General features: G+C 40.4%; 1 protein-coding gene across 3 annotated transcripts in view; it reads left to right on the top strand.

The window, feature by feature from the left end:
- KLHL2 (kelch like family member 2) overlaps nt 1-22,374 on the top strand; it is a 49,089-nt gene extending 26,715 nt beyond the window's left edge. For 2 of the 3 annotated variants that reach the window (XM_048509399.1, XM_048509401.1), the window contains 9 exons: nt 4,487-4,603; nt 6,047-6,196; nt 7,097-7,226; nt 7,423-7,620; nt 9,567-9,668; nt 11,005-11,133; nt 17,556-17,696; nt 20,501-20,644; nt 21,331-22,374. In XM_048509399.1, coding sequence (XP_048365356.1) covers nt 4,487-4,603; nt 6,047-6,196; nt 7,097-7,226; nt 7,423-7,620; nt 9,567-9,668; nt 11,005-11,133; nt 17,556-17,696; nt 20,501-20,644; nt 21,331-21,359 — 1,140 coding nt within the window. In that variant the 3' untranslated portion in view covers nt 21,360-22,374. The remainder of the gene's footprint in view (nt 1-4,486; nt 4,604-6,046; nt 6,197-7,096; nt 7,227-7,422; nt 7,621-9,566; nt 9,669-11,004; nt 11,134-17,555; nt 17,697-20,500; nt 20,645-21,330) is intronic. The other variant, XM_048509400.1, reaches the window with a different exon arrangement.
- The last annotated feature ends 3,861 nt before the right edge of the window (nt 22,375-26,235 follow it).

Genomic DNA, 26,235 nt, shown 5'->3' with positions numbered 1-26,235 from the left:
TCTTTCTTGCACAGTTTCTCCCACTGTTCGATCTGTATGTTTCTACCAACATTTCTATCCCATTTAATCATTGCAGACTTAACCAAATCATCTTCTGTATCCCATTTCAGTAACATCTATACATTTTAATAATCAGTTTATCATCATTTGTGCTTAAGTTACTCTCACAATCTGGCATTTGTGTGGTAAAACCTGTATTTTTGTAAACAGCTTTAAACGTTTCTAGAAGTTGTTAATAATGGAACCAGTTTTTAACTGTATCTTTTAAGTCATTTATAGGTTTAAGTTCACATTTGTCATCTTGGAAATTCAGTAATTCTGTGTAAGTATGCCATTTTTTCTTGCATATTTACTTCTTTTCTAGTAAAAACTTCAATTCGAGACAACCATAAAGGGGTTACATTTGCTATAAACTTTTATATTTTGACCATATCCAAAGAAGACTTCTAACACAGTGATGAGAAAAATCTTTATGCATTTCCCCCGTATCATACCACAAATATCCATGTCATCCAAATCTCCTGTAAAAACCTTCTAGGTCCAAAATCCTACAATTGTTCAACATCACTCATTCCCTTATCCATACCAATGTGGCAGCTCCAAAATACAATTGTAAATTTGGCAACAAGAAACTCGTTCTTTCCTTTGCATCCTGAATATTTTTATATTTAATTCTTGGTTCCTTACTTTGCCAAATAAAATTACTTATATATTTTTGCCATTGTTTAAAACATGGTGTAGAGTTGATTATTGGTATGGCTTGAAACAAAAATAGCATTCTTGGTAATACATTCATTTTTATCACCAATATTTTCACTAGAAAAGATAAATTCATTCTGTTCCATCTCAACAAATCCTTCTTCAAAACATTCCACACTTTAACATAGTTTTTTGGTATAACATACCATTCTTGTTGGGCAGCCATACTCCCCCCAAAAAATTTACCACCAAAAATTCAGATATCTAAGTTTATTTGTAGATTGGTGTTTTTTTTTACACCCCCCCCCCCCGAAAGGTTCAGGGCGGCTATACAACAAGAAAACACAATTAAAATAACAATAAGAACCTTAAAACATTATAAAAGCACAGGTACAGTATAAACCATGGCTAAAACAGCTAAGACAAGCAGGATGGTGGCTTCTCGGATATTATTTGTGATTTTTGATCCATATTTCTAGCTAATATTTTGGTTTTCATTTTGTTCAGTTTAAAGCTCGTCAGATTTCCAAACTCTTTTATTTTATTTAACAGTCTTTCCACATTTTGAATTGGCTCGTCCAATATAATCACTACATCATCCTTAAAAGCCTTCAAGTTGTATGACGGTTTGCCAGTTTTCCTCCTTATTTGGTCATCACTTCTTATATTTTTATTGAGTTTATCTAAAATCAGTATGAAAGGCAGTAGTGAGAAAGGGCATCCATGTCTGGGTCCATTTTGTACCTCAGGTTTTTTTTCAAACAAATCATCATTTACAATTATTTTAGTGTACTACTTAGTATAAATTGCCTCTATACCTTGCAAAATGTTGTTTCCAGTGCCTATTTTTTCTACTGGACTAAACATAAATGGCCGAGAGATGTTATCAAATGCCTTCTCCACATCCAAAAAGATCAAGGCTGCTTATTTGTCACTGTGTTTCTCATAATACTCCACCACATCTAAAATTGTTCTGACATTGTCTCTCAGTTGCCTTTTTGGTAAGAAACCACTCTGTTCCTCATGTATAACAGTTCTTAAGACACCTTTTAATCTTTTTGCCAAAACTGCTGCAAACAACTTGTGGTCAGTATTCAGAAGTGAAATTGGTCTATAGTTTTTAACTTCTGTTAAGTCTTGTTCTTCTTTTAGAATCAACATTATATTAGTCTCTCTCCACATGTGTGTAACTTTTCTTTTGGAAAATCCCATTTCTCATTGCCAGGAGTAGTTACATTAATATATCTGCAAACACTTTATAATGAGATGCTAGTAATCCATCCTGTCCCAGAGTTTCGTTCAACTTTACTTGCTTTATAGCTTCTACTAGTTCCATTGTTGAAATTCAGCTATTTGTTATATCCTTTTGCACTTGAGACAGTTGCAGCAAATTTTGTTTAGATACCCTTCAATGTTGTTCTCCCCTGACATACTGCTTTCAAACAATTTCAAGTAATATTTAAAAAATGCATTCCTAATAGTCTTCTCATCTGACACAATATTACCTTTCCATTGTATTTTTGTAATAAATCTGCTTTCTTTTGACTTTCTTAATTTTGCTGCTAACATTTTCTCTGATTTGTTGGCCCATTCAAAAGTTTTTTGTTTCACAAAATTCAAGTTGTATTCCATTTCTTTTAATGCTAGCATTGATAGTGTGCACAATTTGTGCACTTGATACTGTGCACAATTTCTTCTGATATTTTTAAATTCCTGTTCTTTTTTCATTATCCAGTCCAATGCATTTTGTATTTTCTGTTGTGCCAGGTTTTTTTATTTAGTGCATTTTGTTGTATTAAAAATCCCCTCATAAATACTTTACTGGCATCCTACATTACAATTAAGTCTGTTCCTTTATTCAAATTTAGTTCAAAAAATTCCTATAGATTCTGCTTTCCCTTTTTAATAGTCTCTAGTTTTTTTCAGTAATATCTTATTTAGTCTCCACCTAAATACTGAACTTTTTGTACGTTATGAAGGTGGAATGATTTACTTACATTTCTGCTTATATTGAGAGTATAGGCCACTTGACATTCTACCTTCCTAATTGTGGAGTGCACTGATCAGTTTGCAGAAAATGGATCCAGACTTCCTTGACCCAACAATTTCTACAGGTAGCACAGAAAACTAGATGGTGCTTTGAATGCTTTTTTTTTTTTGCACAGTACCATACAGAAGAGCTTTTAAGATACTATTGTTTGACTTTCCTCCAAGTTTTCTCCTCAGTATGGTTTTCACATAGGCTGGTGGTGGCTGCTCGCCACGGAGCATTTAGGACTGCTTGTTTAGAAAAAAGAAAAGTAAACAGATACATAAAACCATGGAATTCACAGTATTATTCACAGCAATAGATGTGATCAATAGTATAGTTGGATTTAAAAGATCCAAGGTAACTGAAAGGAACTTCTGCATCCTGAAGCAGTACATTTCTGAATAGTAGTGCTAAAATAAGAAGAATAGTTTGGATCTATATTCTGCCTTTCTCTCCTATAAGGAGACTCAAAGGGGCTTACAGACTCTTTTCCCTTCCTCTCCCAACAATGGACATCTTGTGAGGTAAGTGGGACTGAGAGAGTTTCGAAGAATTGTGACTAGCTCAAGGTCACCCAACAGGAATGTAGGAAACAAATTTGATTCACCAGATAAGAGTCTGCCACTCAGGTGGAGGAGCAGGGAATCAAACCCGGTTCTCCTGATTAGAGTCCACTTGCTCTTAACCACTACACCATGCTGACTAGGAGCCAATGCTGGGGAAGGCTCTGCCCTCTGTGCCGTTTTTGCTGGCCTTCAAGGGCAACTATCTGGCTACTGTGTGAAACAGAATCCTGGGCCTGATGGACCGTTGATATGTTCTAGCAGGGCACCTCTTATGCCTACTGTAAAGAAGGCCCTTTTTTCGTACTCTGTCATAACAGTGACACTTGCAGTTACCCAGTGAAGTGTGTCAATAGTAAATTCAGGACAGACAAAAAAAGTTTTTAACATGCAAAATAACTTGCAAAATCTACTGCCATAAAACCCTGTAACAGGCCTATTGTTCACTCCTGATGGCTTATGAGAAGCTAGCAGTAGTAGAAACAGCAGCCATTGACAGCATGCATGATGAAAGCAACTTATACATTTTATTCCCTCTAAATCCAATAGTGCAGCCCTACATGGGGATGGGGAACACGTGGGCTCCGGATGTAATGTGACCCTAGCACCAACATAAATGTCACTCAGTGTGGTATAAGTGGCATGTACTCTGGCACTAGGACACTTTTGCTGGCCCCATGTGCCAATGCAGTAGTCTGTGCTGGAGCCAATTAGGATATTCCCATGGTCGGAGCTTTACTTGGGTTTCTAAGCCCTTTCAGCCTAGGAATGCCCCCTTTTGCTGCATAGGGTCTTCAGGTGCTTTTTGCTGCCCTCTTAGGATGTTCACTGGTTTCTTGCTGAGTGCCGTGCTGCAAACCCTTTTTGGAGATGGCTGTGCCCTGCCACCTCTCACCTAAACCCCCCAAACAGGATTGGGCTGTAAATGCTGCTCCTGAGGATGGTTTAATCTGTGGCAGCTGCAGTGACTCCTTTCTCTCCTTCACAGCAAAGCTAGAGGGTTAGCACAATTTGACCAGGCTTTAAGGTTCTGCTGTTACACTGGCTTGTGTAGGAAGTATATCTCTCTACTTTCTAGTTTTCAGCAATGGCAAAGTAAAACTTCATTAATAGCATTTAACAAATGTGTAATGCGTACATTAGCTTGGACTGTCAGTGTTCAAAACTCACGGTGTACTTTCTGTTTCGGAAGGTATTTGAAGCAGTGATAGTTTGGGTTAACCATGACAAAGATGTGAGACAAGAGCTTATGGCCCGCCTCATGGAACATGTTCGTCTGCCCTTGCTCTCCCGAGAGTATTTGGTTCAGGTAAGTAAAAAGTAAGCATTTCGAGGACTACGATTCTATAAGGTAAAACTGCATTGTAGGTGAGGACTTAGCTACTGGAATAAAAGTAGCAGTGTTCTTTCCCTTTCTTGTAAAGTTCTGTAATTTGGTAATATTTATTATAATCTAATTTTTGTTCTTTCTCTTCTTTTGATGACCTTGAAAATTTTCAAAATATTTAATAGCGGAAATGAGAAGGCTTTATTGGCTTGGAGTAGTAAATTCATCAATCTAACTAGCCCAAAAATTACCATAATCAGAGCTGGCTTAGCTCTATCAACTTTTGATAAAAAGTATCTCTATCTACAACCATACTAGAAGCAGGTATCCAGAGAGTTAAACTAGTGGTGTTCTTTTTTTCCTTTTAATACGTACAGAATTCTTTTAGTGTCTTTATACTTCAAGTACATTTTAGAACAGCATCTTAATATCAGCTATGTAATAGTGGGCAGCCCAGTCTGGGGTGGGGGGAGGTGGACTACCTTTGGAGCCAGTGCAGCCTTTGCTGGCGTCGGTGCCCATCCTGCCAGCACAACAGGCAAGTGCGTTGGTGTGGGAGGGGTGACTTATCTGGGCAGGCACTGCATGAGTTCACAGCTCCCAACCTGAAAGCCGTCATCCATGCCTAGGTCCACCGGCGCAGCAACAGTATTGTTTGGGGTATTCCAATGACAGGCCAGAAGGTAAGGCCTACCTTAGTCAGCTTCCACTGCTCAGACAGCCTCCATATGCCAGTAGAGCTGGCCTTGGAGATATGCCACATTTTTTTGTATCTCCATGATCCCCTATGGGGGATTCTCACCAGACTGGCACTGTCTCCCCCTGCCCAATCTGGATTGGGTGTTATTCTCTTGTTCATCCCCTTAAGTTTATTTAATTGACTATTTTTATAAGTTACTGTGATGTCTTCTGAAAATGTTCTGAAAAATGCCTGTATTTTTTAAAAAATCATACCATGCTTAATGGTAGAGAAGCAAATAGGTTAAATCAGTCTCTTCATGTTGTCAGCATATGACTTTAGTGCCACCTCTGTGTATCAGTTTTCCAGCAAACCAGTTTCTGTCTTTTAGCACTGGCTTGTCTTAATTTGGTTCTAATTGTCTGGATAACATAAGTCTTTGTTCAGGAAAGAAGAATACTCATAGATAAATAGTTGCAGTGAGAACAGGTACAATGAGATAGGGAATTGTGTAAAATTGTTGTCTTCCATCAGTGGAAAAGTGGTAGAACACAACCCAATACTTCACTATTCTTGCTGAGCAAATCTAAAGGGTTTTTTTTATGCTGAGCAAATCCAAAAGGTCTATTTTATGATAGAGCTGATATAAAACTAATGGTGCTGAAGTCACAAATGGCTTAGTTTAGTCAATGCATATTTGTTGTTATAAAATGTGCTAAAACTATATCAATGTGTTTAATGCACAGAGAGTAGAAGAGGAGGCGCTAGTTAAAAACAGCAGTGCATGTAAGGATTATCTTATCGAAGCAATGAAGTACCATTTGTTGCCACTTGAGCAAAGAGCTTTGATGAAGAGTACACGGACCAGGCTGAGAACACCTGCCATTCTCCCAAAAGTAAGGCTCCTGTTAGTATGTATTGCCCTTATGTGTTGCATTCTGTGGGGAAATAAAGATGTAATGGATGAATTGGCTCTCACAGCCTTTTAAATAAAATATTTTGCCAGAGCATTGCGTTACAATAATTTAAAATGATGCCATCAAACTATTCTGAATGGATAGATTGCCTTACTATCCTATCACAAACCAGTCTGTTCCATCATAGCATGTTTAAATGAATCAAGACCTATAACAGAGATTAGACTGCTTGTGATAACTATTTTTAACTTATACCTGTGGCCTAGGAAAACTGTTGAAGGTTTTTTTTAGTTTGACCCAGGGTACGAGTGATTGGTAATGCCATGCACGTTACATACAGTATTTACTCAAATGCAAGATTAGTTTTCTCCCCGGGTATGCTATAGCAAAGAGGGATCATCATAACAGTAGCACACAACTGCAAAAATATAGTAGTCTTCCTTTTCAGTAAATAGGCACATAATGTACACAGTGTTTGGAGTGTCTTCTCCCTATCATGTGTGGTAACATACATAAAAGGGAGTAATCTTTTCTTGATTCTTTATCAGTTACTGTGAGCTCTGTTTTTGGAACCCATTTCACAGCAAAAACAGTGCGCCTTTAAAATTTGTGGGAGGGAGAGAGGATTGCAGGCAGTTAAGAAGGATGATCTTGGGGAACCTTTGCTCTGCTATGGTTACAGCATTGGAGCTGGCCATTCTGTGCCACTCGCCAGTGTTCTTTTAGGGGTGATGTTGCTACAGGATGGGAAATGGTGGATACTTTGCGAGTGACCTTTCCAGTATGTTGATTTGTGAGTTCACTATTCATGTAAAGGCAAATAACTCTCTAGTTGCTTTCATTCATGTGAATAATAATGAGATTGCTTATTGGGTTTTGGCTCCTTGGAAGCTGATGATGGTGGTTGGAGGACAGGCGCCAAAGGCCATCCGCAGTGTGGAGTGTTATGACTTTAAAGAAGAACGCTGGCACCAAATTGCTGAGCTACCTTCAAGAAGGTGCAGAGCAGGTACTTACATCTACCCTGATAATGATTACTTGATTATTTTGATACTTTGCTAGCTTAATTCATACTGACAGCTTCCCATAAAGGGCAGCTGGAAATTCGTAGTGTGTGAATGAAAGTGTATTTACTATTAGGCTTTTCATGGGTGATTTGCAGATATGGAATCTATTAGGTGAAATGCAATGTTCTTCACTTTCAGGAGTGGTCTGTATGGGCGGTCTGGTCTTTGCTGTTGGTGGTTTCAACGGCTCCCTGAGAGTTCGCACAGTGGATTCATATGATCCCGTGAAGGACCAGTGGACAAGTGTGGCTAATATGCAGGACAGAAGAAGCACTTTGGGAGCTGCTGTATTAAATGGGCTTCTGTATGCTGTGGGAGGTTTTGATGGGAGTACAGGTGTGCCATCTTTCAGTAATGCAGTGCGGGCCTTTTGTGGGGGGTCTTTGTTATAACAGGTGTAGTAATAATTTCTATTAGTCTTTTGAGAAGCTTATGATCAAAAACCATTGAGGAGTTCTTCTCATTTTTCAGAAAGGTTTTTTTGGGGGGTGATATACGGGCATTTATTCTCTTTTAAATTCAGACTACAAACATTTGAATTACTCTGGATGTTTCTTGTTCTGTTCTCTTTTTTTCTCTCCCAATTTTCAACAAAACAAAAATAGTACTTTACAACTGCATGTAGAAATATTCTAAGTGGGTTTTCCTATACATGTACACAAGCAATATTTCACCCTAGTAAGAGCAGTAATCTAATGTTACGTTTATCACTGTTAACTAATTGTACTCCATATTTCATGAATGGGAAGAACTCATGGGTATAGTTCACAGTTTCCACAGTTAATTTATCTTAACTGCAGGCTGCTTCGGGAGGGTAGGCATGTTGGTCTGCAGTAGAACAGCTAGATTCCAGTCCAGCAGCTCCTTAGAACCAACAAGATTTTGTGGATATAAGCTTTCAAGTCAAAAGTCCCTTCATCAGATAGGGAGGCAATTGTGCACAATTCCTGTAAGCAATTACTTTATATTTGGGTGCTGTGTGGTTTCCGGGCTGTATGGCTGTGTTCTAGCAGCATTCTCTCCTGACGTTTCGCCTGTATCTGTGGCTGGCATCTTCAGAGGATCTCAGATGCCAGCCACAGGTCATCATAAATGACCTGGAAGTAGGGGTGGGTAGCGTGGTGGCCAAGTTTGCAGATGATACCAAATTATGTAGGGTGGTGAGAACCACAAAGGATTGCGAAGAGCTCCAAGCGGACCTTGATAAATTAGGTGAGTGGGCTCAGAAATGGCAAATGCAGTTCAATGTAGCAAAATGTAAAGTGATGCACATAGGGGCAAAAAATCCAAACTTCACATACACGCTACAGGGGTCAGTGCTATCAGTCACAGACCAGGAAAGGGATCTGGGCGTCTTAGTTGATAGTTCCATGGGAATGTCAACTCAATGCATGGCAGCTGTGAAAAAGGCAAACTCTATGCTGGGGATCATTAGAAAAGGAATTGATAATAAAACTGCAAAGATTGTCATGCCCTTATATAAAGCAACGAGTGGTCGCGACACGCACTTGGAGGTACTGTGTCCAGATTCTGAGTCGCCGCATCTCAAAAAAAGGATATTGAGGAGATTAGAAAAAAAGTGCAGAGAAGGGCAACAAAGGATGATTGAAGGGGACTGGAGCACCTTCCCTATGAGGAGAGGCTGCAGCTTTTGGGACTCCTTTAGATTTGGAGAGGAGGCGGCTGAGGGGGGGATATGATTGAAGTCTACAAAATTATGCATGGGGTAGAAAATGTTGACAGAGAGAAATTTTTCTCTCTTTCTCATAATACTAGAACCAGGGGGCATTCATTGAAAATGCTGGGGGGAAGAATTAGGACTAATAAAAGGAAACACTTCTTCACGCAACGTGTGATTGGTGTTTGGAATATGCTGCCACAGGAGGTGGTGATGGCCACTAACCTGGATAGCTTTAAAAGGGGCTTGGACAGATTTTATGGAGGAGAATGTCGATTTATGGCTACCAATCTTGAGTCCTCTTTGATCTGAGATTGCAAATGCCTTAACAGACCAGGTGATCGGGAGCAACAGCCGCAGAAGGCCATTGCGTTCACATCCTACATGTGAGCTCCCAAAGGCACCTGGTGGGCCACTGCGAGTAGCAGAGAGCTGGACTAGGTGGACTTTGGTCTGATCCAGCTGGCTTGTTCTTATGTTCTTATATTCTTAACACGGCCATACAGCCCGGAAACCACACAGCACCCAAGTGATTCCGGCCGTGAAAGCCTTCAACAATAAAATTACTTTATATCAGCTAGCTTTCTGTATTGTTTTATGACAGGTTTATCCTCAGTAGAAGCCTATAATACGAAGACTAATGAATGGTTTCATGTGGCTCCAATGAATTCGCGAAGAAGTAGCGTTGGTGTAGGTGTAGTTGGAGGTAAGATCTCTTCCTCCTGTAATCTAAGTTCCCTTTGCATCTGAGCTAGAACTTTGAGGAAATTCAAATTCTAACTGTACCATGTGATCCATAGGGAGTGCTCTTTGCAAAGAGATTAACAATTTCTTCCATAGTATATCATTTTGTGCTTGTTAGCGGCAAGAGCGCCTTCTGGTGTTTTCTGTTTATTTTCTATCTTAGCCATTTTATGGCTGCCTGATGTTGATGGTATATTATAACTAAGTGAAGTATTTTCCTTGTGATTGGAAAACGTAGACCGGTACTTCTTGTGATGGAAGCCAACTACTATAGTAGCTTCAGATGATAAATCAAGTAATTTTTTTTTTGCTATATAGCTACTTGCATTTCAAAAAAACTGATTTCAATAAATAGGAAATTTAATATGTGTATAAATCTTTTATATGTTACTTTTCAGTATGGGATGTGACAATATTACAGGTGACTCTATTATTTAAATTGGGTAGCCTCATTGAAGCTGCCTTGATTTAGCTGGACGTTCTTTAGATTTTGAGAATGTCGAAATTAATAGCAAGTGTTCATATGGCATAAAGAAGGTGATAAACGCCACACGCTGCATGCAGATATGTGGCGTTTCAGGTATACTGCCAAATTGTGATTGAATGCTAAAATCATTGATAGTGGCTCGGGCACCCTTGCGTTGGCCTCCCCATGGCAGGCAAATCATTTGTTTCTGTTTTTTTCAGCAAATTGCAGCTTGCAGTTACATACAGGGCCAAAGCATTATTTTTTGGGGCCCGGTACAGATTTATAATGTGGAGCCCCACACACACATCGGCACCACAATTGTAGACTAACTTTACAGGAAACTGGATCACTGACCCCATGACCAGTATAAGCCAATCGAGAACATGATCCAAAGGATGATTCTTGAAGAGCAGCCACACTCCCTCCTCCCATTGCTGAGAGCAGTTAAGTCAGACCACTTTTAAATGTAAGGGGGGTGATAGCAAGCTTTTAATCTTGGCTCTGAAACAGCGAAAATGTTCCAAGCGTTTAAAATGAAACCTCTCCCCCCTTACTTTTCACAACACTTGGATGACACATTAGGAAGCAGGCTGTTGCTGTAACTGTGACATGACCAAATTCTGGTGTTTAAATTGTCAGGTTGATTGATACGAAGGTAATAATCTCTTGACAGGCCCTAATTGAAATGTGCTAGTTAAATTGTGATAATTTACAGGCTGACTTTTAATCCTCCTTGATGTCAACAGATGTAAAGTGGTTTACAGCTTCAAGATAGTCTATTTTCTCTGTATGTATGCCAGTGTACTGAATTTGTGAATCTTATTTTCAGGTATGTTGTATGCAGTTGGTGGCTATGATGGTGCATCACGTCAGTGCCTTAGTACAGTGGAGTGCTATAACTGTAGTACAAATGAATGGACCTACGTTGCAGAAATGGGCACTAGGCGCAGTGGAGCAGGTGAGTGACCTAAACAAACCAGAGTTAAGCAAGGATGTTGGAATTCAGGCATCATGTGAAACCACAGTTAAGATTAACTTCAGATCCTAGAATGAACACCAACCTAACCATAGCTGGTGAAATGGCCATTTACATTAACTACTTAAATTAAACCATCGCTGCTTTACATGATGTTTGAACTGAGCCAGAGTCTTATGACACTGTAAAGTTGAACAAATTTATTGTGCCAAAGACTTTTGTGAGCTAGAACTCATTTTATTATACCTCTGAAAAAATTATTTAACTCTTGACTGCTTATAGCATGATAAACCTATTTGTCTATAAGGTGTCACACGACTCTTGGTTATTTGTATGGAATTCTTAAATACCAGCTTTCATCCTGATTACTGCATGCAAATAAGAGTTGCACCTATCAATCCCAGAATATGAGTAGGTGAAGGACAGTAAGCCCCTTTAAGATTCCTTATGGTTAAGAACATAAGAACAAGCCAGCTGGATCAGACCAAAGTCCATCTAGTCCAGCTCTCTGCTACTTGCAATGGCCCACCAGGTGCCTTTGGGAGCTCACATGTAGGATGTGAACGCAATGGCCTTCTGCGGCTGTTGCTCCCGATCACCTGGTCTGTTAAGGCATTTGCAATCTCAGATCAAAGAGGATCAAGATTGGTAGCCATAAATCGACTTCTCCTCCATAAATCTGTCCAAGCCCCTTTTAAAGCTATCCAGGTTAGTGGCCATCACCACCTCCTGTGGCAGCATATTCCAAACACCAATCTGCGTTAATTGAAGAAGTGTTTCCTTTTATTAGTCTAATTCTTCCCCCCCAGCATTTTCAATGAATGTCCCTGGTTCTAGTATTGTGAGAAAGAAAAATTTCTCTCTGTCAACATTTTCTACCCCATGCATAATTTTGTAGACTTCAATCATATCCCCTCAGCCGCCTCCTCTCCAAACTAAAGAGTTCCAAACGCTGCAGCCTCTCCTCATAGGGAAGGTGCTCCAGTCCCTCAATCATCCTTGTTGCCCTTCTCTGCACTTTCTATCTCCTCAATATCCTTTTTTGAGATCACGGCGTGACCAGAACTGGACACAGTACTCCAAGTGCGGTCGCACCACTGCTTTATATAAGGGCATGACAATCTTTGCAGTTTTATTATCAATTCCTTTTCTAATGATCCCCAGCATAGAGTTTGCCTTTTTCACAGCTGCCATGCATTGAGTTGACATTCCCATGGAACTATCAGCTAAAGCGCTAAATCCCTTTCCCTGGTCTGTGACTGATAGCTTTTGACCCTGTGGCGTGTATGTGAAGTTTGGATTTTTGCCCCTATATTGCACATCACTTTACATTTTGCTAGCATTGAACTGTGCATTTGCCAACTTTCTGGAGCCCACTCACCCTGAATTTATCAAGGTCGGCTTGGAGCTCTTAGCAATCCTTTCGTGTGGTTCTCACCACCCTACATAATTTAATTATCATCTTGCAAGCTTAATACCACGCTTCACCCACCCCTACTCTCCCAGGTCATTTTATGAATAGGTTAAAGAGCACTGGTCCCCAAAACAGATCCTCTTGGGGAGTTTTACTCCCAACATCTCTCCATTGTGAGAACTTCCCATTTACACCCACTCTTTGTTTTCCCTGTTTCTCAACCAGTTTGCCCAATCCATAGGAGGACTTCTCCCTCTTCTTCCCTCCTTCATGCTGGCTGGAGTTTCTCTCTCCAACAGTCTCTTGGTGAGGAACTTTGTCAAAAGCAACTTTTGGAAATCCAAGTAGACAATGTCCACGGTTCACCCCTGTCCACATGCCTTGTTTACACCCTTCAAAGAACTCTAGAAGTAAGTTTGTAAGACAGGATTTGCCTCTGCAAAAGCCATAAGCTGACTCTTTCTCAGCCCAGGTCTTGCTTTTCTACATGTTTTATAATTTTGCTTTATCTTTAATGATAGATTCTACTAATTTACTACAGGAACAGATGTCAAACTGACTGGCCTGTAATTTCCTGGGTCCCCTAGATCCTTTCTTAAAGATTGGTGTGTGACATTGGCCATCTTCCAGTCTTCAGGGATGGAGCCTGATTTCAGGGATAAAGTTGTACTATTAAAGTTGAGAAGATCAGCAATTCTCATGCTTGGAGAGCTCTTTAAGAGCAGGCTTGGGTGAATGCAATCCTCTGGGCCAGGGGATTTGGTAACATTTAGTTTATCAATGGCTGCCAGAACTTCTTCCTTCTTGTCTACCACTATCTTTGCTAGTTCCTTGGATTAAGCCTCCTAAAGAAGCGGTTCAGGAGGCAGGAATGTTCCTCACCTCCTCTTGGGTGAAGACAGATGCAAAAGAATTCATTCAGCTTCTCTGCAATCTCCCTGCCATCTTTTAGCACACCCTCTTTGTTCCTTTGTCATCTAACTTGGGACCTACAGCTTCGGCCTTTGCTGGCTTCCCTAGCTACTTTTTTGATGTATTTTGAAGAACTGTTTGTTGCTGGTCTTGATGTTCGCAGCCATACAAGTTCTCCTCATAATCCTTTTTTGCCTCCACTTTACAGCTAACTTGCTTCTCTTTTGCCACCATTTGTGTTCCCTCTCATATTCTTCATCAGCCAAACTGGACTTCCATTTTCTAAAAGACATTTTCTTTTTTCTGATAATTTCCTCAACCTCTCTTGTTAACCATGGTGGCTTTCTTTTTGGACTGGGTGCTGCCTTTTTTTTCCTAACCTGTGGAACACATTCCAGCTAATGAGCTTTTATTACTGTGTTTTTAAATAACCTCCAAGCATCCTGGACAGTTTTGACTCTCTTTGATTTTTCCCCTTTCAGCTTCTCTGCGCACTATCCCCCTCATCTTTGGAGAAATTTCCCTTTCTGAAGGCCCGAATGCTTAACTAGATTAGTAGTTGCCACTTGTTCGCATGCTGAGATATTGAATCTGACAGCATTGTGGTCTCTTGTTCCCTATCAGCCTCAACAACACTGACTTCCCTGCACCAGGTCCCTGGGTCCCACATAGAATTAGATCTAGAGGATCACCTACTCCCTGGTTGGTTCCACAACCATCTGCTCTAAGCCACAGTCATTTAGCATATCCAGGAATGCTCTCTCCTTACTATGACCTGAACATGCATTTTTCCAGTTTATATGGGGATAGTTAAAATCACCCATTACCACTACATTTTTGTTTTTGTTGGCCTCTCTAATTTCTTTTTCCATCTCAGAATCAACAAACCCTTAGCCAGTTGGAACCATGTAACTTAATTGACCTAGACCTTGAGGAGATTCAAAGCAAGACGCAAAGTTGTAAACGGTCCCTGGAAAAAACATGCATCAATAATTATACAGCTTCCAATTCTAGCAGCGTCCAAGGTACAACCATTCAAACAGAAGATTATAGAGATTGACAGATATTCCCACAAGGGTAGTGGGCCAAGCAACGGTTAAATCTTCGGAAGGCATATCTTGGGCACAAGAACTTATGGAGTATGCAGCACTGGAAGACTGTTTATTAGAACCAGATCTTGATCCTGGTTCCCAATGGCTTCGCCCTCAGGCGGTAGCGAACGAACAACCCTATTGAGGGATGGATTCTCGCTTAATGGGTGTGTATTTCCACGATGTAGTAATGGGGTGTTGGACCATTAGCCTAAATGAAGTGAGGATTGACTGATATTGCAAACATGTCAATGACCCCAATACATCTCTCAGCCTCCTATCTTGGAATATAGCAGGTTGGAAAAAAATAAGGCCAATCAATCCCGATTTTTTAACATTTCTTAAAGATTTTAACATACTTCCTGTTCCAAGAAACTTGGACCCCTCTCCCTAGCCCATGCAGCCCAAAGGATTATCAAGGCCTACTGTCTTCCATGCTCATAAGTCTAATGGACAGATGGGAAGGCACCAGGCGGGTCTGGCAATCTTGGTAGCACAAAGGAATTGAACCTCCGGATCACAGAGTTACCAGTATGCATCATCATTTAGCTCAGGCTATTCTATAGTGAGGGGCTTGATCCTCTCCCCTCCCTAGTGGTTAACATCTACCTTCCCCCTACGGCGGATAGGATGAGAGCCGATCCATTCACATTGGATGTATCACAGACTACCTTGATAGTACCTGGAAACAACTATATATCCTATGACTGAAATGAGTGGTAGCGAGGTGACCTTAATATATGCTTTCGGTGGAGGTAGCTTGAGACTGCCCTGATTACACACCATGGATGGCTTGAAGACTTGATACCCTTCCCTGGTTCTTCCTCACTTCCTAGGTTCTCCAAAGATAATAACTCAAATATATCTGGAAGAAGAGCTGAATTTCTTTTTGCCATACATCCTCCAAGAGATCACTACTTGTGCGCTTTGGTCAGGGGGACGATAATATATTCCTAATATTCTAAACTGTCCTTCACCTGGTATTGACCAGTATCCACAGTGATTCTGTAGGGGAGACCAGCTCCCCACTTGCATTGTCTATTTTATGTGATGCTATGCTCTCTTTGATGTAAAGGACAGCTCCACCCCCAATGCGCCCTGTCCTATCAGCTTCCTATATAGCCTGTAGCCTGTGGTGAGACAGCATCCCACTGGTTCTCCTCGATTCCACCGCCATGTCTCTGTAATGCCCACTATATCAAAGTCCTCCTTCAAAGACTCTGTACTCCTAGCTCTCCCCATTTTTAGGTCGAGATGCTTCCTACTACTATTAGCATAGAGACACCTGTTATACCCTGTCTCTGTCCTTAACCTGGGATTTCTGTGCTTAGCTTACCCTCAAGTGCTTTTGTAGACACTATCCACTTGTCATCATGCACATTGCTATGTTCACCAAGCATGTCATGTGGTTGATTTAGAAAAGCCTCCCTCTCTGTCTGCATCCCCATAGATACTGTAATTCAGAACCGAAGTCACCTGCGAAGCTCTGTGTAGGCTTTCCCCAGTGATCAGTTTAAAAGCTGTTCTGCCACCTTTTTTAATGTTGAAGCGCCAGCAGCCTGGTTCCTCTTTGGTTAAGATGAAGCCCGTCCCGTTTGTACAGGCCTGCCTTGTCCCAAAAGGTTCCCCAGTTCCTGACAAATCTGAAACCCTCTGCCTTACACCACCTTCTCATCCCCCCCATTGAGACCCTGTATCTCCGGCTTGCCCTAGCTAAGCCCTGCATGCAGTGGAATGGGTAGCATTTCTGAGAATGCCACCTTGGAGGTCCTGGACTTCAACCTGTTTCCTAGCAGCCTAAATTTAGCTTCCAGAACCTCCCGGCTACATTTCGCAATGTCGTTGGTGCCAATGTGGACCACAACTGCTGACTCCACCCCAGCACTGTCTAAAAGCCTATCTAGACGAAGCGTGACATCCGCAACCTTCGCACCAGGCAGGCAAGTCACCATGCAGTCATCACGCCTCTCACAAACCCAACTCTCTACATTAGAGAGAAAAGTGGGGTATAAATCCAAACTCATCCTGTTTTGGGGGGCATGCAGGGAGCTGCTAGCAAAGATCTGTCTTAATGGGCTCTTTTTATGTACTCTTCCTTAGAATCCAGCCCATTCTTTGTTAATGAATTGTTACTGGTTTTGAGTTTGTTTGCTTGTTTGTTTTGTTTGTTTGTTTATTGATTGATTGTTTAGTTTTCTATACCACCCTATCCCCGAGGGGCTCTGGGTGGTGTACATCATAGAATCTACCACAATAAAACCAAACAAAGGGAGCAAAATTAACTACATAAAGTAAACTACAATTTGCACAGGCTCCATCAGTTTTAAAATATAACTAAATCCCTTTAAAAACAGCGGTTAATACAATTAAAAGGCGTCCAACGAGACCCATATTTAAAGCCCTCCCCAAGAGGGGGAAATTGTGGATCCCCTTAATATAAAGGGATCCTAATATAAAGGAGCAAGAACAAGAACAAGAGGGGGCACCTCACTCAGCAGCTGGTCACTCCAAAGGCCCGGTGGAACAGCTCAGTCTTACAGGCCCTGTGGAATTCCCCAAGATCCCGCAAGGCCCGGACAGCTGGAGGGAGAGTGTTCCACCAGGCTGGGGCCAGAGCCGTAAAGGCCCTGGCCACGTGGAGGCCAGCCGCATCATTGCCACTGACTTGCCACATAGACCTTGGCAAGCCATGTTCTTTGGTCATCACCAATTATACAATATGCAGTTATTAATGGCTTACCTTTCAGGGTTGTTGTAAGGAGGATTATACTTTGACAGTACTTCAGCAAAGCATGTGGAAATACTAAATATGAACTGCTGTTTGTTGGTATGAAATGGATCTCTGTGCATGATTTGTTACATATTAATACACTTTTTGATGTGATGTTTCGTATCTGCAGAGATTGTTAAACTTGACAGCACTTAAGAAGTGGATGTTGAGAACACTTCAAGTTAACATTGACTAGTTTTGCATTTTCCTTTTGCAGGTGTTGGTGTCTTAAACAACTGTTTGTATGCAGTAGGGGGTCATGATGGCCCTCTGGTTAGAAAAAGTGTGGAAGTATATGATCCCACCATCAGTTCATGGAAACAGGTTGCAGATATGAATATGTGCAGGAGAAATGCAGGTAAATATTACAGATCAAAAGCAGCTGGAGTTAGAAAGTGTAAATAAAACATTGCTTCTATGGTGGGTGAGCTATGCTCACTATGGATTAAAACAAATGACAACTCTTTGAGAACAATGGGAGATGCCAGAAGTCTCATTGGATATAATTGGATCCAGGAGTGCCAATTGGCTCAATTGAAATAGCACACAAAAGTTGCAAACAAACATTTTGAGAATACTATTCTGGAGACTAGAATGACAGCCCCATAGTGAAATGATGTATCATGGGACCATTTAAACTGATCTGGGACAGGAATTATGGCCTCCTGAACAAAAGTATTATCTCTGGGATTGGTATCAGTGCTCTGGGACTGGAATGACTAGTTACCTGCTGAATAATAGCAACAGCAGGATAACTGGAAAAACCGCTGAATTTTTATTAGAAGTGCTCAAGTCAAAGACATAATGGAAGCTTGATCACCTCTTCTGTACCAACCTTATGTGCTTTGTCCAGTTTTATGGACATCACTAGTTCTTACTCAGATTCAAAGGCATATTTGTGTAGCAAATGGGACTTCATTTTGAATAGTGAGAACACAGCTTTCTTTATGTTGAGTGAGTTTCTATTCCTCATCGTTACAGAGAGGTTGAAAGTGTGATGATTAGAGATGTATTTGAAAAGGCTGGCAAGGGTAAAATGCTCATATTTACAGAAGTTAACATTCATGGTTCCTCAGCTTGCATCTTTACCAGTTCAGCTTCATTGTGCTCCTCAACATTATCTTTTTGTCCTTCCCAAGTATGTTTCATAAGATTTGCAATATGTGCATGTGGCAAGCCTTTTTTTCCTACTGCGGGGACTCCTAAAAGTTTGGAGATCTAACCTTCCCCTCAATTTCCGGGTGTTCTCAGGTAGCAAGTGTATAGTCTTTGGGTTCGCTACTGTGAGGTAAGTTTTGTGGTGCACAAAGAGATTATTGAGATCACCAAGGCTGGAGTAATATATAAACCTCTAAGAAAATTTATGTATTTACAGGTTGATTTTAAAGGAACAAACCAGCAGCACAGGTCTGCAGAAAGACAAAGTAGAAACCTGGCTGAGGCACAACAATTTAAACTGGTTATGACTTCAGAGAGTAGTTAGACTTTTCTACAATGCACTAAAGCACAAACATATTTTTACTGATTATTCGCACACAGGATTCCACCCATACCAGCCTGCCTTTTCCCCTGATTAAATTGTACAAGGTCTGCTCATCACCAGAGACGGGCCTAACAGTCAAGCTTTCTCTTCTCTCTCAGAGATACAGCTAAACTACTCCACCACACTATCAGGCAGAGCTACGCTTCCCTGTCTGCTTTATTTCCTGAGCCAGGCCTGAGCTGTCACTGGTCTCTGCTGTCACTGCTCTCTCCCTGAGGCAGAACTGAACTCTTCCTCTCCATGGCTGTTTCCGCACGGGCAGAATACAGCGTCCCAGGGACGCTAAAAACAGCGTCCCTGGGGAGGGGTTCACACGGGCAGCAGCGGCGGTCTCGCAACCCCCGAGTGGTGCGAAGCCGCTGTTTCCGAACCTCGCTCCCTGAGTGAGGTATTTCGGAAACAGCAGCTTCCAACCGCTGCCATGCGAATGGCAGCGGCTGGAAGGTGCCATCCCCCCCCCCTTTTTCCAAACGCCTACCTTGTCTCCTGGCTTCCAGCTTGTCGCAGAGGCCAGGGGACACGCCCCCCTGGCCTGCAACTCCAGAGCCGTCGCTCCAGGCTGCGGGGGCATGTCCCCTGGCTTCTGCAATGAGCTGGAAGCCAGGAGACAAGGTAGGCATTCGGTGACGGCGCAGCCTGTGCAAAGGCTGCACCGCTGCCTGCCGCCCTCCTGGGACCGTCCATGCGAACGATCCGGGGGGGGGGGGTGCGTCGACATTGTTTATGTCGACGCACCCCCGCACCATTGCGGTGCGGAAAGGGCCTTTCATTCTCTTCAACTTCTCATACCTCTTCTTGAAGGTGATTGATTGTTGGAGCAGCACTTTGATCTGAGTATATCTGAGTGACTGATTTTCCCTCAGGGGCAGGATAGGCTCCTGTCCATTACAGTAAGATTTTAGATAGAAGCCACCACTGCCTTGAATAACTGTAATAAAAGACTATCTTCTTTCATTTGGGGAGGAGTCTTAGCATTCTTTGCCTAATTGGTATACATATAGATTTGCATCCTTGTTTATACAGCGATGACATTTTCTTAATACTCAAAGAAACAGTAACTATTTTTGTACATTGGAGTTCTGCCTCCAATGTACAATACAAAAAGTAAAGATTTGAAAATAGTGCTGTATATTGAGTATAGTTCATCATGGGTTTGAATGTGGCATGATTTAAACATACTTGTGTAACTGAAATTATCGAGCAGATTAACCTTCCAGCAGACCTCTCCAATCTGAAAAATGCCTGTTCAGTCAAAGATTCTTGTGCTGAAATGGAAGGGTACAGGAGGCTTGCTAATCAAACGTTTTAAATTAGCAAGTAGGTGAATGCTTCAGTGCTGTGGTAACAGAGTCACAAGAAGAAGGTCAAAGTTAAATTTCATAGAAGAAGGCTGGTAAAGAAAGGAGGGTAATTATATTGTACATCACTCACACTGTTCAGTATGTTCACTGACATTAATGAAATGACAGCAATAGGTGGGAAGCCATGAACATTTTCAGTAACAAGATTTTATTGTACTGAGTGCCAGGAAAAAAATTAGTAGCCAAAAGAGATAGTGGTTAGAGTGTCAGATTATAAGAAAACAAGTTGACAAGTTTTATCTTTCTGTTTTGCCTTAGGAGTTTGTGCTGTGAATGGGCTCTTATATGTAGTTGGAGGAGATGATGGTTCCTGTAACTTGGCAACAGTGGAATATTATAATCCAACCACAGATAAGTGGACTGTTGTATCATCCTGTATGAGTACAGGAAGGAGCTATGCAGGTAATAGTTAATAAATGCTGAAAGTGTCTGCAGGTGATGGAGAGCTTGTTCCCCTTCAATAGGAGCATAACATGCAACTTTTTACCCAAAAGCCCTCAGGGAATGGATGGGCTAGAAAGAGAATTTATGGTAGGAAGTTCCATAAGGACACAACCTTTGATTGCACTTTGATTTTTATTTTCCCTGGAATCGTTGATGTTTTTTCCCTCTGGATTCTTTGATTTTATTTTCTATGGAATCTTTTCATCAGTAGATTAGATGACTGTTGTCCAGACAGCAATATTTATGTTAATATGTCATTTTAAGAAGAGAAGCAGCAAAAAACATTGAAACAGCCCCACACCCGATGGCCACACTACAAGGAAAAGGCATGGTTTATATAAGGCAGGAGGCCAAGTAAAGAAACAAAACGTTCTTTTCTGGCTGCCCAAAAGGGGCAGGACAGTTTAGGATCCTGGGAATTTACGAAGAAGGAAGAAAAGGTATCTTATGGGGGGGGGGGGGGGGGGGCCAAACATGGCACTTCTGCTCACTCTTTCAAATTGCTGTCCTTGCACAGACTTTTTCACCTTTTCACATTCTTTAGTAGACTAACCGTTTAGAGATACTTAGGTAACGTTGTATTGCTATTGAATAAAAGCAGTAACTCAGTTAACTGTTCATTCGCCTTTCAATGCTCTTTCTAGGTGTAACTGTTATTGACAAACCATTGTGAGTTGGAGAAGGATTTTACCTTGATTATGCACTATAAGCAAACTTCAGCAAAAGCTATTGAAGTGAATAGCATCAAAGCACTTCTCAAGGTATAGCTGCACATTGACCATGTTGGAAGCTGTGATCGCCTACCATTAAGGATAAAAATGAAGATTATTCTAGGTTGAAGCAATGTGCAATAATGCTTTATTTGACATTAAGCCACATCTGATTGAGATGTAGGAAAGATATATGAACCACAGTTCTTATTTTGTTGGATCTCTGGGCAAAATTCCTTTCTTAAGGACCGATCATGTCTGTCATGGTTGAATCTGGATTTTAAATTGGATCTGGATTTTTTTAAAGTGGAAAAATAAAGTGGTTTGTCCTGTGTCTTTTTTTCCAAAGAAAAAGAGAAATGTCCATGAACTACAGGTTTTCAGAAGTAGTATTGAATACTACATGCTGGCATGAGAACTTGATTGCTTTGGGTTTTTTGTTTTTTTTGTAAATCCACTTTGGTTATATAACTATTGTATGCATATTAAGTGTGCAAGTAGCTTTCCTTTGTACCTGTTTGAAACATAATGTTTCCATTTATAATTGGGACAGTACTTTGAAGTATGCCAGTACTATGTTGTAAAACAGAAATATATATTTTGATATTAAACAACGCTTTAACAATAATGCCACTTACAGAAAAGATAACAGTGCTCCTAAACCAAGTGTAATGCCAAAATGTTCACCAATTCCCTTTGTTTACTAAAATTCTTATTTGTTATGATTTTGATGTATTAAGTTTAATATTCAGCATGACCATAATTACAGGTTTGTAACAAATGTAAGGAGCTCTGTTTTACTTGCATGACATTTAAAATGTTCAGTGTAATTCTAGCTGCTATTGAGAACTACAAGCTGTATGTGAACATATTTGTAAAACAATGGCATTTTGATTCCTGGATGCTTTAAATAGGACCAAAATTGTTGTCATTTTGACCTATTTTCTTTAATAAAACTTGGCATATTTGTTTTTTACATAAAGTTTGTTTGGGACTAGTCTGTAATCAAGGCACCTGACATGGGAAGCAGAGAAGACACCAGTTCTTCTTTGCCCTTCTCTGGTACTATTAGGGTCTTAAGAGTATGGTGACCCTCAAAGGTTGAACTAAAACTATAAAATCTGGGCCAAAATAATTATATTTACTATATAGTGAACACGAAAAAGTTTGTTAAAAACATGGGGCCTGAAATGCAGGCTACACATTTTAAAAAATCAATATGAACTGTTCTAAAGATCTCAAATGATGTTGATAATACAGTAATTATAAATGATCAATACAGGACCATATATGTTTCTATCATGTGCCCTTCCTTAGTGGTCATATATACAAAACACAATTATTAAAGAAAACTTATCAAGAAATATACCTTAAAAGTATTTTTCAGAAGGAAAACCCCAAGAAGAGAGAAAGAACAAAAGAATTCAATTAATATAACCAATATTGTTACTATAACTGGAAATTTTACAACAAATCATTAAATATAAATTCCTGTATACCTTATATCTTGTGTGGTCTGATGTTGAGAACATTTACAAAAAAGTGTTTTGGATTTATTGACCCTCTACAAACTTTGGCACAGCAAGGTCTGAATGAATCAGCAGATTGGATGTGTGGTATATGATTGGTCTTGTGGCTTTTTGAATAGCAGTAAAAAAAAAGTCCATTTCCTTTTTCTCTCTCTCTACCTCACCCTTTCCTTGTAAGAAGGAAGATGTTTATAAATTTTAAATTTTTTAAAAAAATTAAATGTTAAAAAATTATAAATGAAAACATCTCCATGGAAGATATTATATTCTCCTTTTGTATTACATAACCTCGATGTTAGTGCCAATGTTTTACAACTGGTTGATATTACACGTTTGAAAACATTGGTAATTACCGTGTTTCCCTGAAAATAAGCCCTATCATGATTTTTCATGATTTTTGGAGGCTGCTTAAAATATAAACCCTCCAAAAATAAGCCCTACTGGTAGTTACTGATCACAATCGTGGACAATGCCCTGTGCTCCCTGCCAATGCGGATGCAGCTTGTGTTACACATGAAGGGGGAAGCAATGTGAATTGTGAAGGTACCGTATTTCCTCGAATATAAGCCCTACCCTGAAAATAAGCCCTAATGCGTCTTTTGGTACAAAAATTAATGTAAGACCCTGTCTTATTTTTGGGGAAACACGGTATATATCAGGTATGTTGTAATTTGTTATCTAATTTTTTTTAGAAGAGTTTGGATTTATATCCCCCCCTTTCTCTCCTGTAGGAGACTCAAAGGGGCTTACAATCTCCTTGCCCTTCCCCCCTCACAACAAACACCCTGTGAGGTAGGTGGGGCTGAGAGAGCTCCAAGAAGCTGTGACTAGCCCAAGGTCACCCAGCTGGCGTGTGTGGGAGTGTACAGGCTAATCTGAATTATCCAGATAAGCCTCCACAGCTCAGGCGGCAGAGCGGAGAATCAAACCCAGTTCCTCCAGATTAGATACACGAGCTCTTAACCTCCTACTCCGCTGCTGCTCCTTTTAACTCTGGAGAGGCTCCTAGGCATCATAAATTTAAATTATAGCTAATGGGAGTATATTATTTAGATTTCCATGTGAGCCCATTTCAATTGTGAAAGACCCATGGTTTGTCATAATAGGCAACATTAGACTTAGTGATATATAAATATATAGGATCTTATATATGTTTAAAAATTTCCACTTATACTAACATTTCATTTTCAGATAAAAATATAAGATGTATTTCCTGATATGTTTTCATTAATAATCTTGTTTTGTATATATGACCACTGAAGAAGGCCACAGAGGCAGAAACACATATGGTCTTATACTGGTATCAATAACATAATTTATATAACATTTCATATTGGTTTTGTTAATATATAGCCTGTGTTCCAGGTCTTGTATTTTTAACAAACTTTTTTGTGTATGCTATATAATAAATATATTTTTGTTGTGGATGTTATAATTTTTGCCTTAGCTGTTGAGGCTGGTTGGGTTCTTTCCCCCTTTTTTGGCGTTTTCTTAAGTGTATAACCATTTCTGGGAAGACTGATGGAAGGAACTGTGTATGTTTTGCTTGGTGACTGCAGGGCACTGGACCAGGGTACTTGGTACTGCTAGTTTGCAAATATCTGGCAGGTGTACAGAGTAGAGAACAGTTCATTTTACCTTTTATTAAGAGAAAATACTTCACCAGATAAGCCTCCTCCACTCAGGGGGAGGAGTGGGGAATCAAACCCTGTTCTCCATATTAGAATCTACCTGCTCTTAACCACTACACCATGCTGGCTCCTTACAGAGAAGGATTTTTGTGTAAATGTTGCACTACATAGAAATAAATTTGCCTTAAACAATAGGAACTTCTAACAAATCTCAGTTCAGTTCAGTCCAGTGCACCCTGGTCCAGTGCCCTGCAGTCACCAAGCAAAACATACACAGTTCAGTTCTAGAAGAAGCTGCTTGGCTTTGCTGTATGTTCTTATACCTTTGGAGATGTGCAAGAAAATGCTGAATACAAGGTATCCAAGGAATCTGCTTCAGATAGGGAATGGTTTGCTTGAGGGGATCACCACGGCCAGGGGTAGGAATGTGGTATAACAGACCAATCCACCTGTCAGAGCTGTTGTGGGTGGAAGAATAAAATTGTGGCAGCAAGATTGACTATTAACTTGTGATGTAATGTAGTGTGGGGCCAGAGCCGCCTCTCTGGTCCTACACAGCTGGGTTAGTTTTAAGAAAAACTAAGTTAGAAATAAAAGCAAAAGGCATCTGAAATTTAGAAAAACAAACAGACAGTTTACTTAGCAGAATATAGCAAGTTACAGAATGTGAACACTCCCCAGTGCCCTCGAGTGATAGACACTGAATTCAGAACGTTACAGAATACAGATAAGTTACAAAAGGTGACCTCTCCCTAAGGAGGCACACCCCAATCCAATGTTTAGAATGTTACAGGAGATGACCTCTCCCGAAGGAGGGGCCTTGGTGCTCTCAAGTGAGAGGCACACCCCCGTATAGGAAAACCTGAGTTTTTGTAGCTGCAAAGACGTCACACAGTCCATCCCCTTACTCTACGTATTATGATCCATACCCCTTAAGAATCTCATTGGTCAGATCTGTCTTCTGGTCTACATGAAGACAAACCCCTTATTGTACGTCACACGCTTTCTGTAATTCAAACTGCACGCTGTGAGCTCTTGGCCATCCTTGCAAAGGGCTACCATAAACTAGCTTGCTCCTCCAAGAAAAACCCGTTATTCTTGGTTGGCTCTCAGAGAAAGCCAATGTCCTCAGGCCATGCAGCTAGGCTATGCAGCTAGGCTGGATTCCTTTGGATCATAAAAGTTCCTTCTCTCCCAACAGTTTGAAATGTTAAAACACAATTCTAATACAATGATTCTAACAACAATAGAATTATAGTGAAATACAAATACATGTGAATATGAATCATTCTCATTATTTCTATGTTCATTTAACTATATAGAAAAACTCTTATTCCTATTTTAAACTAATCACATTGATTTAGCTAGTTCTAGCACAATGTCATAAAATGCACATTTCTGCTGTCACGCAGACAAGATCCCAAAGATGTTATCTTAGTCTGCCTGCATAGGTAACATGGCTTTTGACCTTTGCAAACATGCAGGCTTCAGTTGGTCACTATACAGAGACACTCCATTTTGATTCTTAAATCCTTGTTTCATTTGAATTAATCCTCCTTGATTAAATACATAAATTTATACACATTCTGATCCATCTCCACAGTAGTAATTACACTGTTGGCAACTCTACATTTTCCACCCTCTGCAGAGTTGCTTAAAAGTCCTGTTGAATTCTACAG

Source organism: Sphaerodactylus townsendi, linkage group LG10, assembly GCF_021028975.2.
Source record: "Sphaerodactylus townsendi isolate TG3544 linkage group LG10, MPM_Stown_v2.3, whole genome shotgun sequence".
In the NCBI taxonomy this organism is placed as follows: Eukaryota; Metazoa; Chordata; class Lepidosauria; order Squamata; family Sphaerodactylidae; genus Sphaerodactylus; species Sphaerodactylus townsendi.
This window is presented reverse-complemented; position numbering and strand designations above follow the sequence as displayed.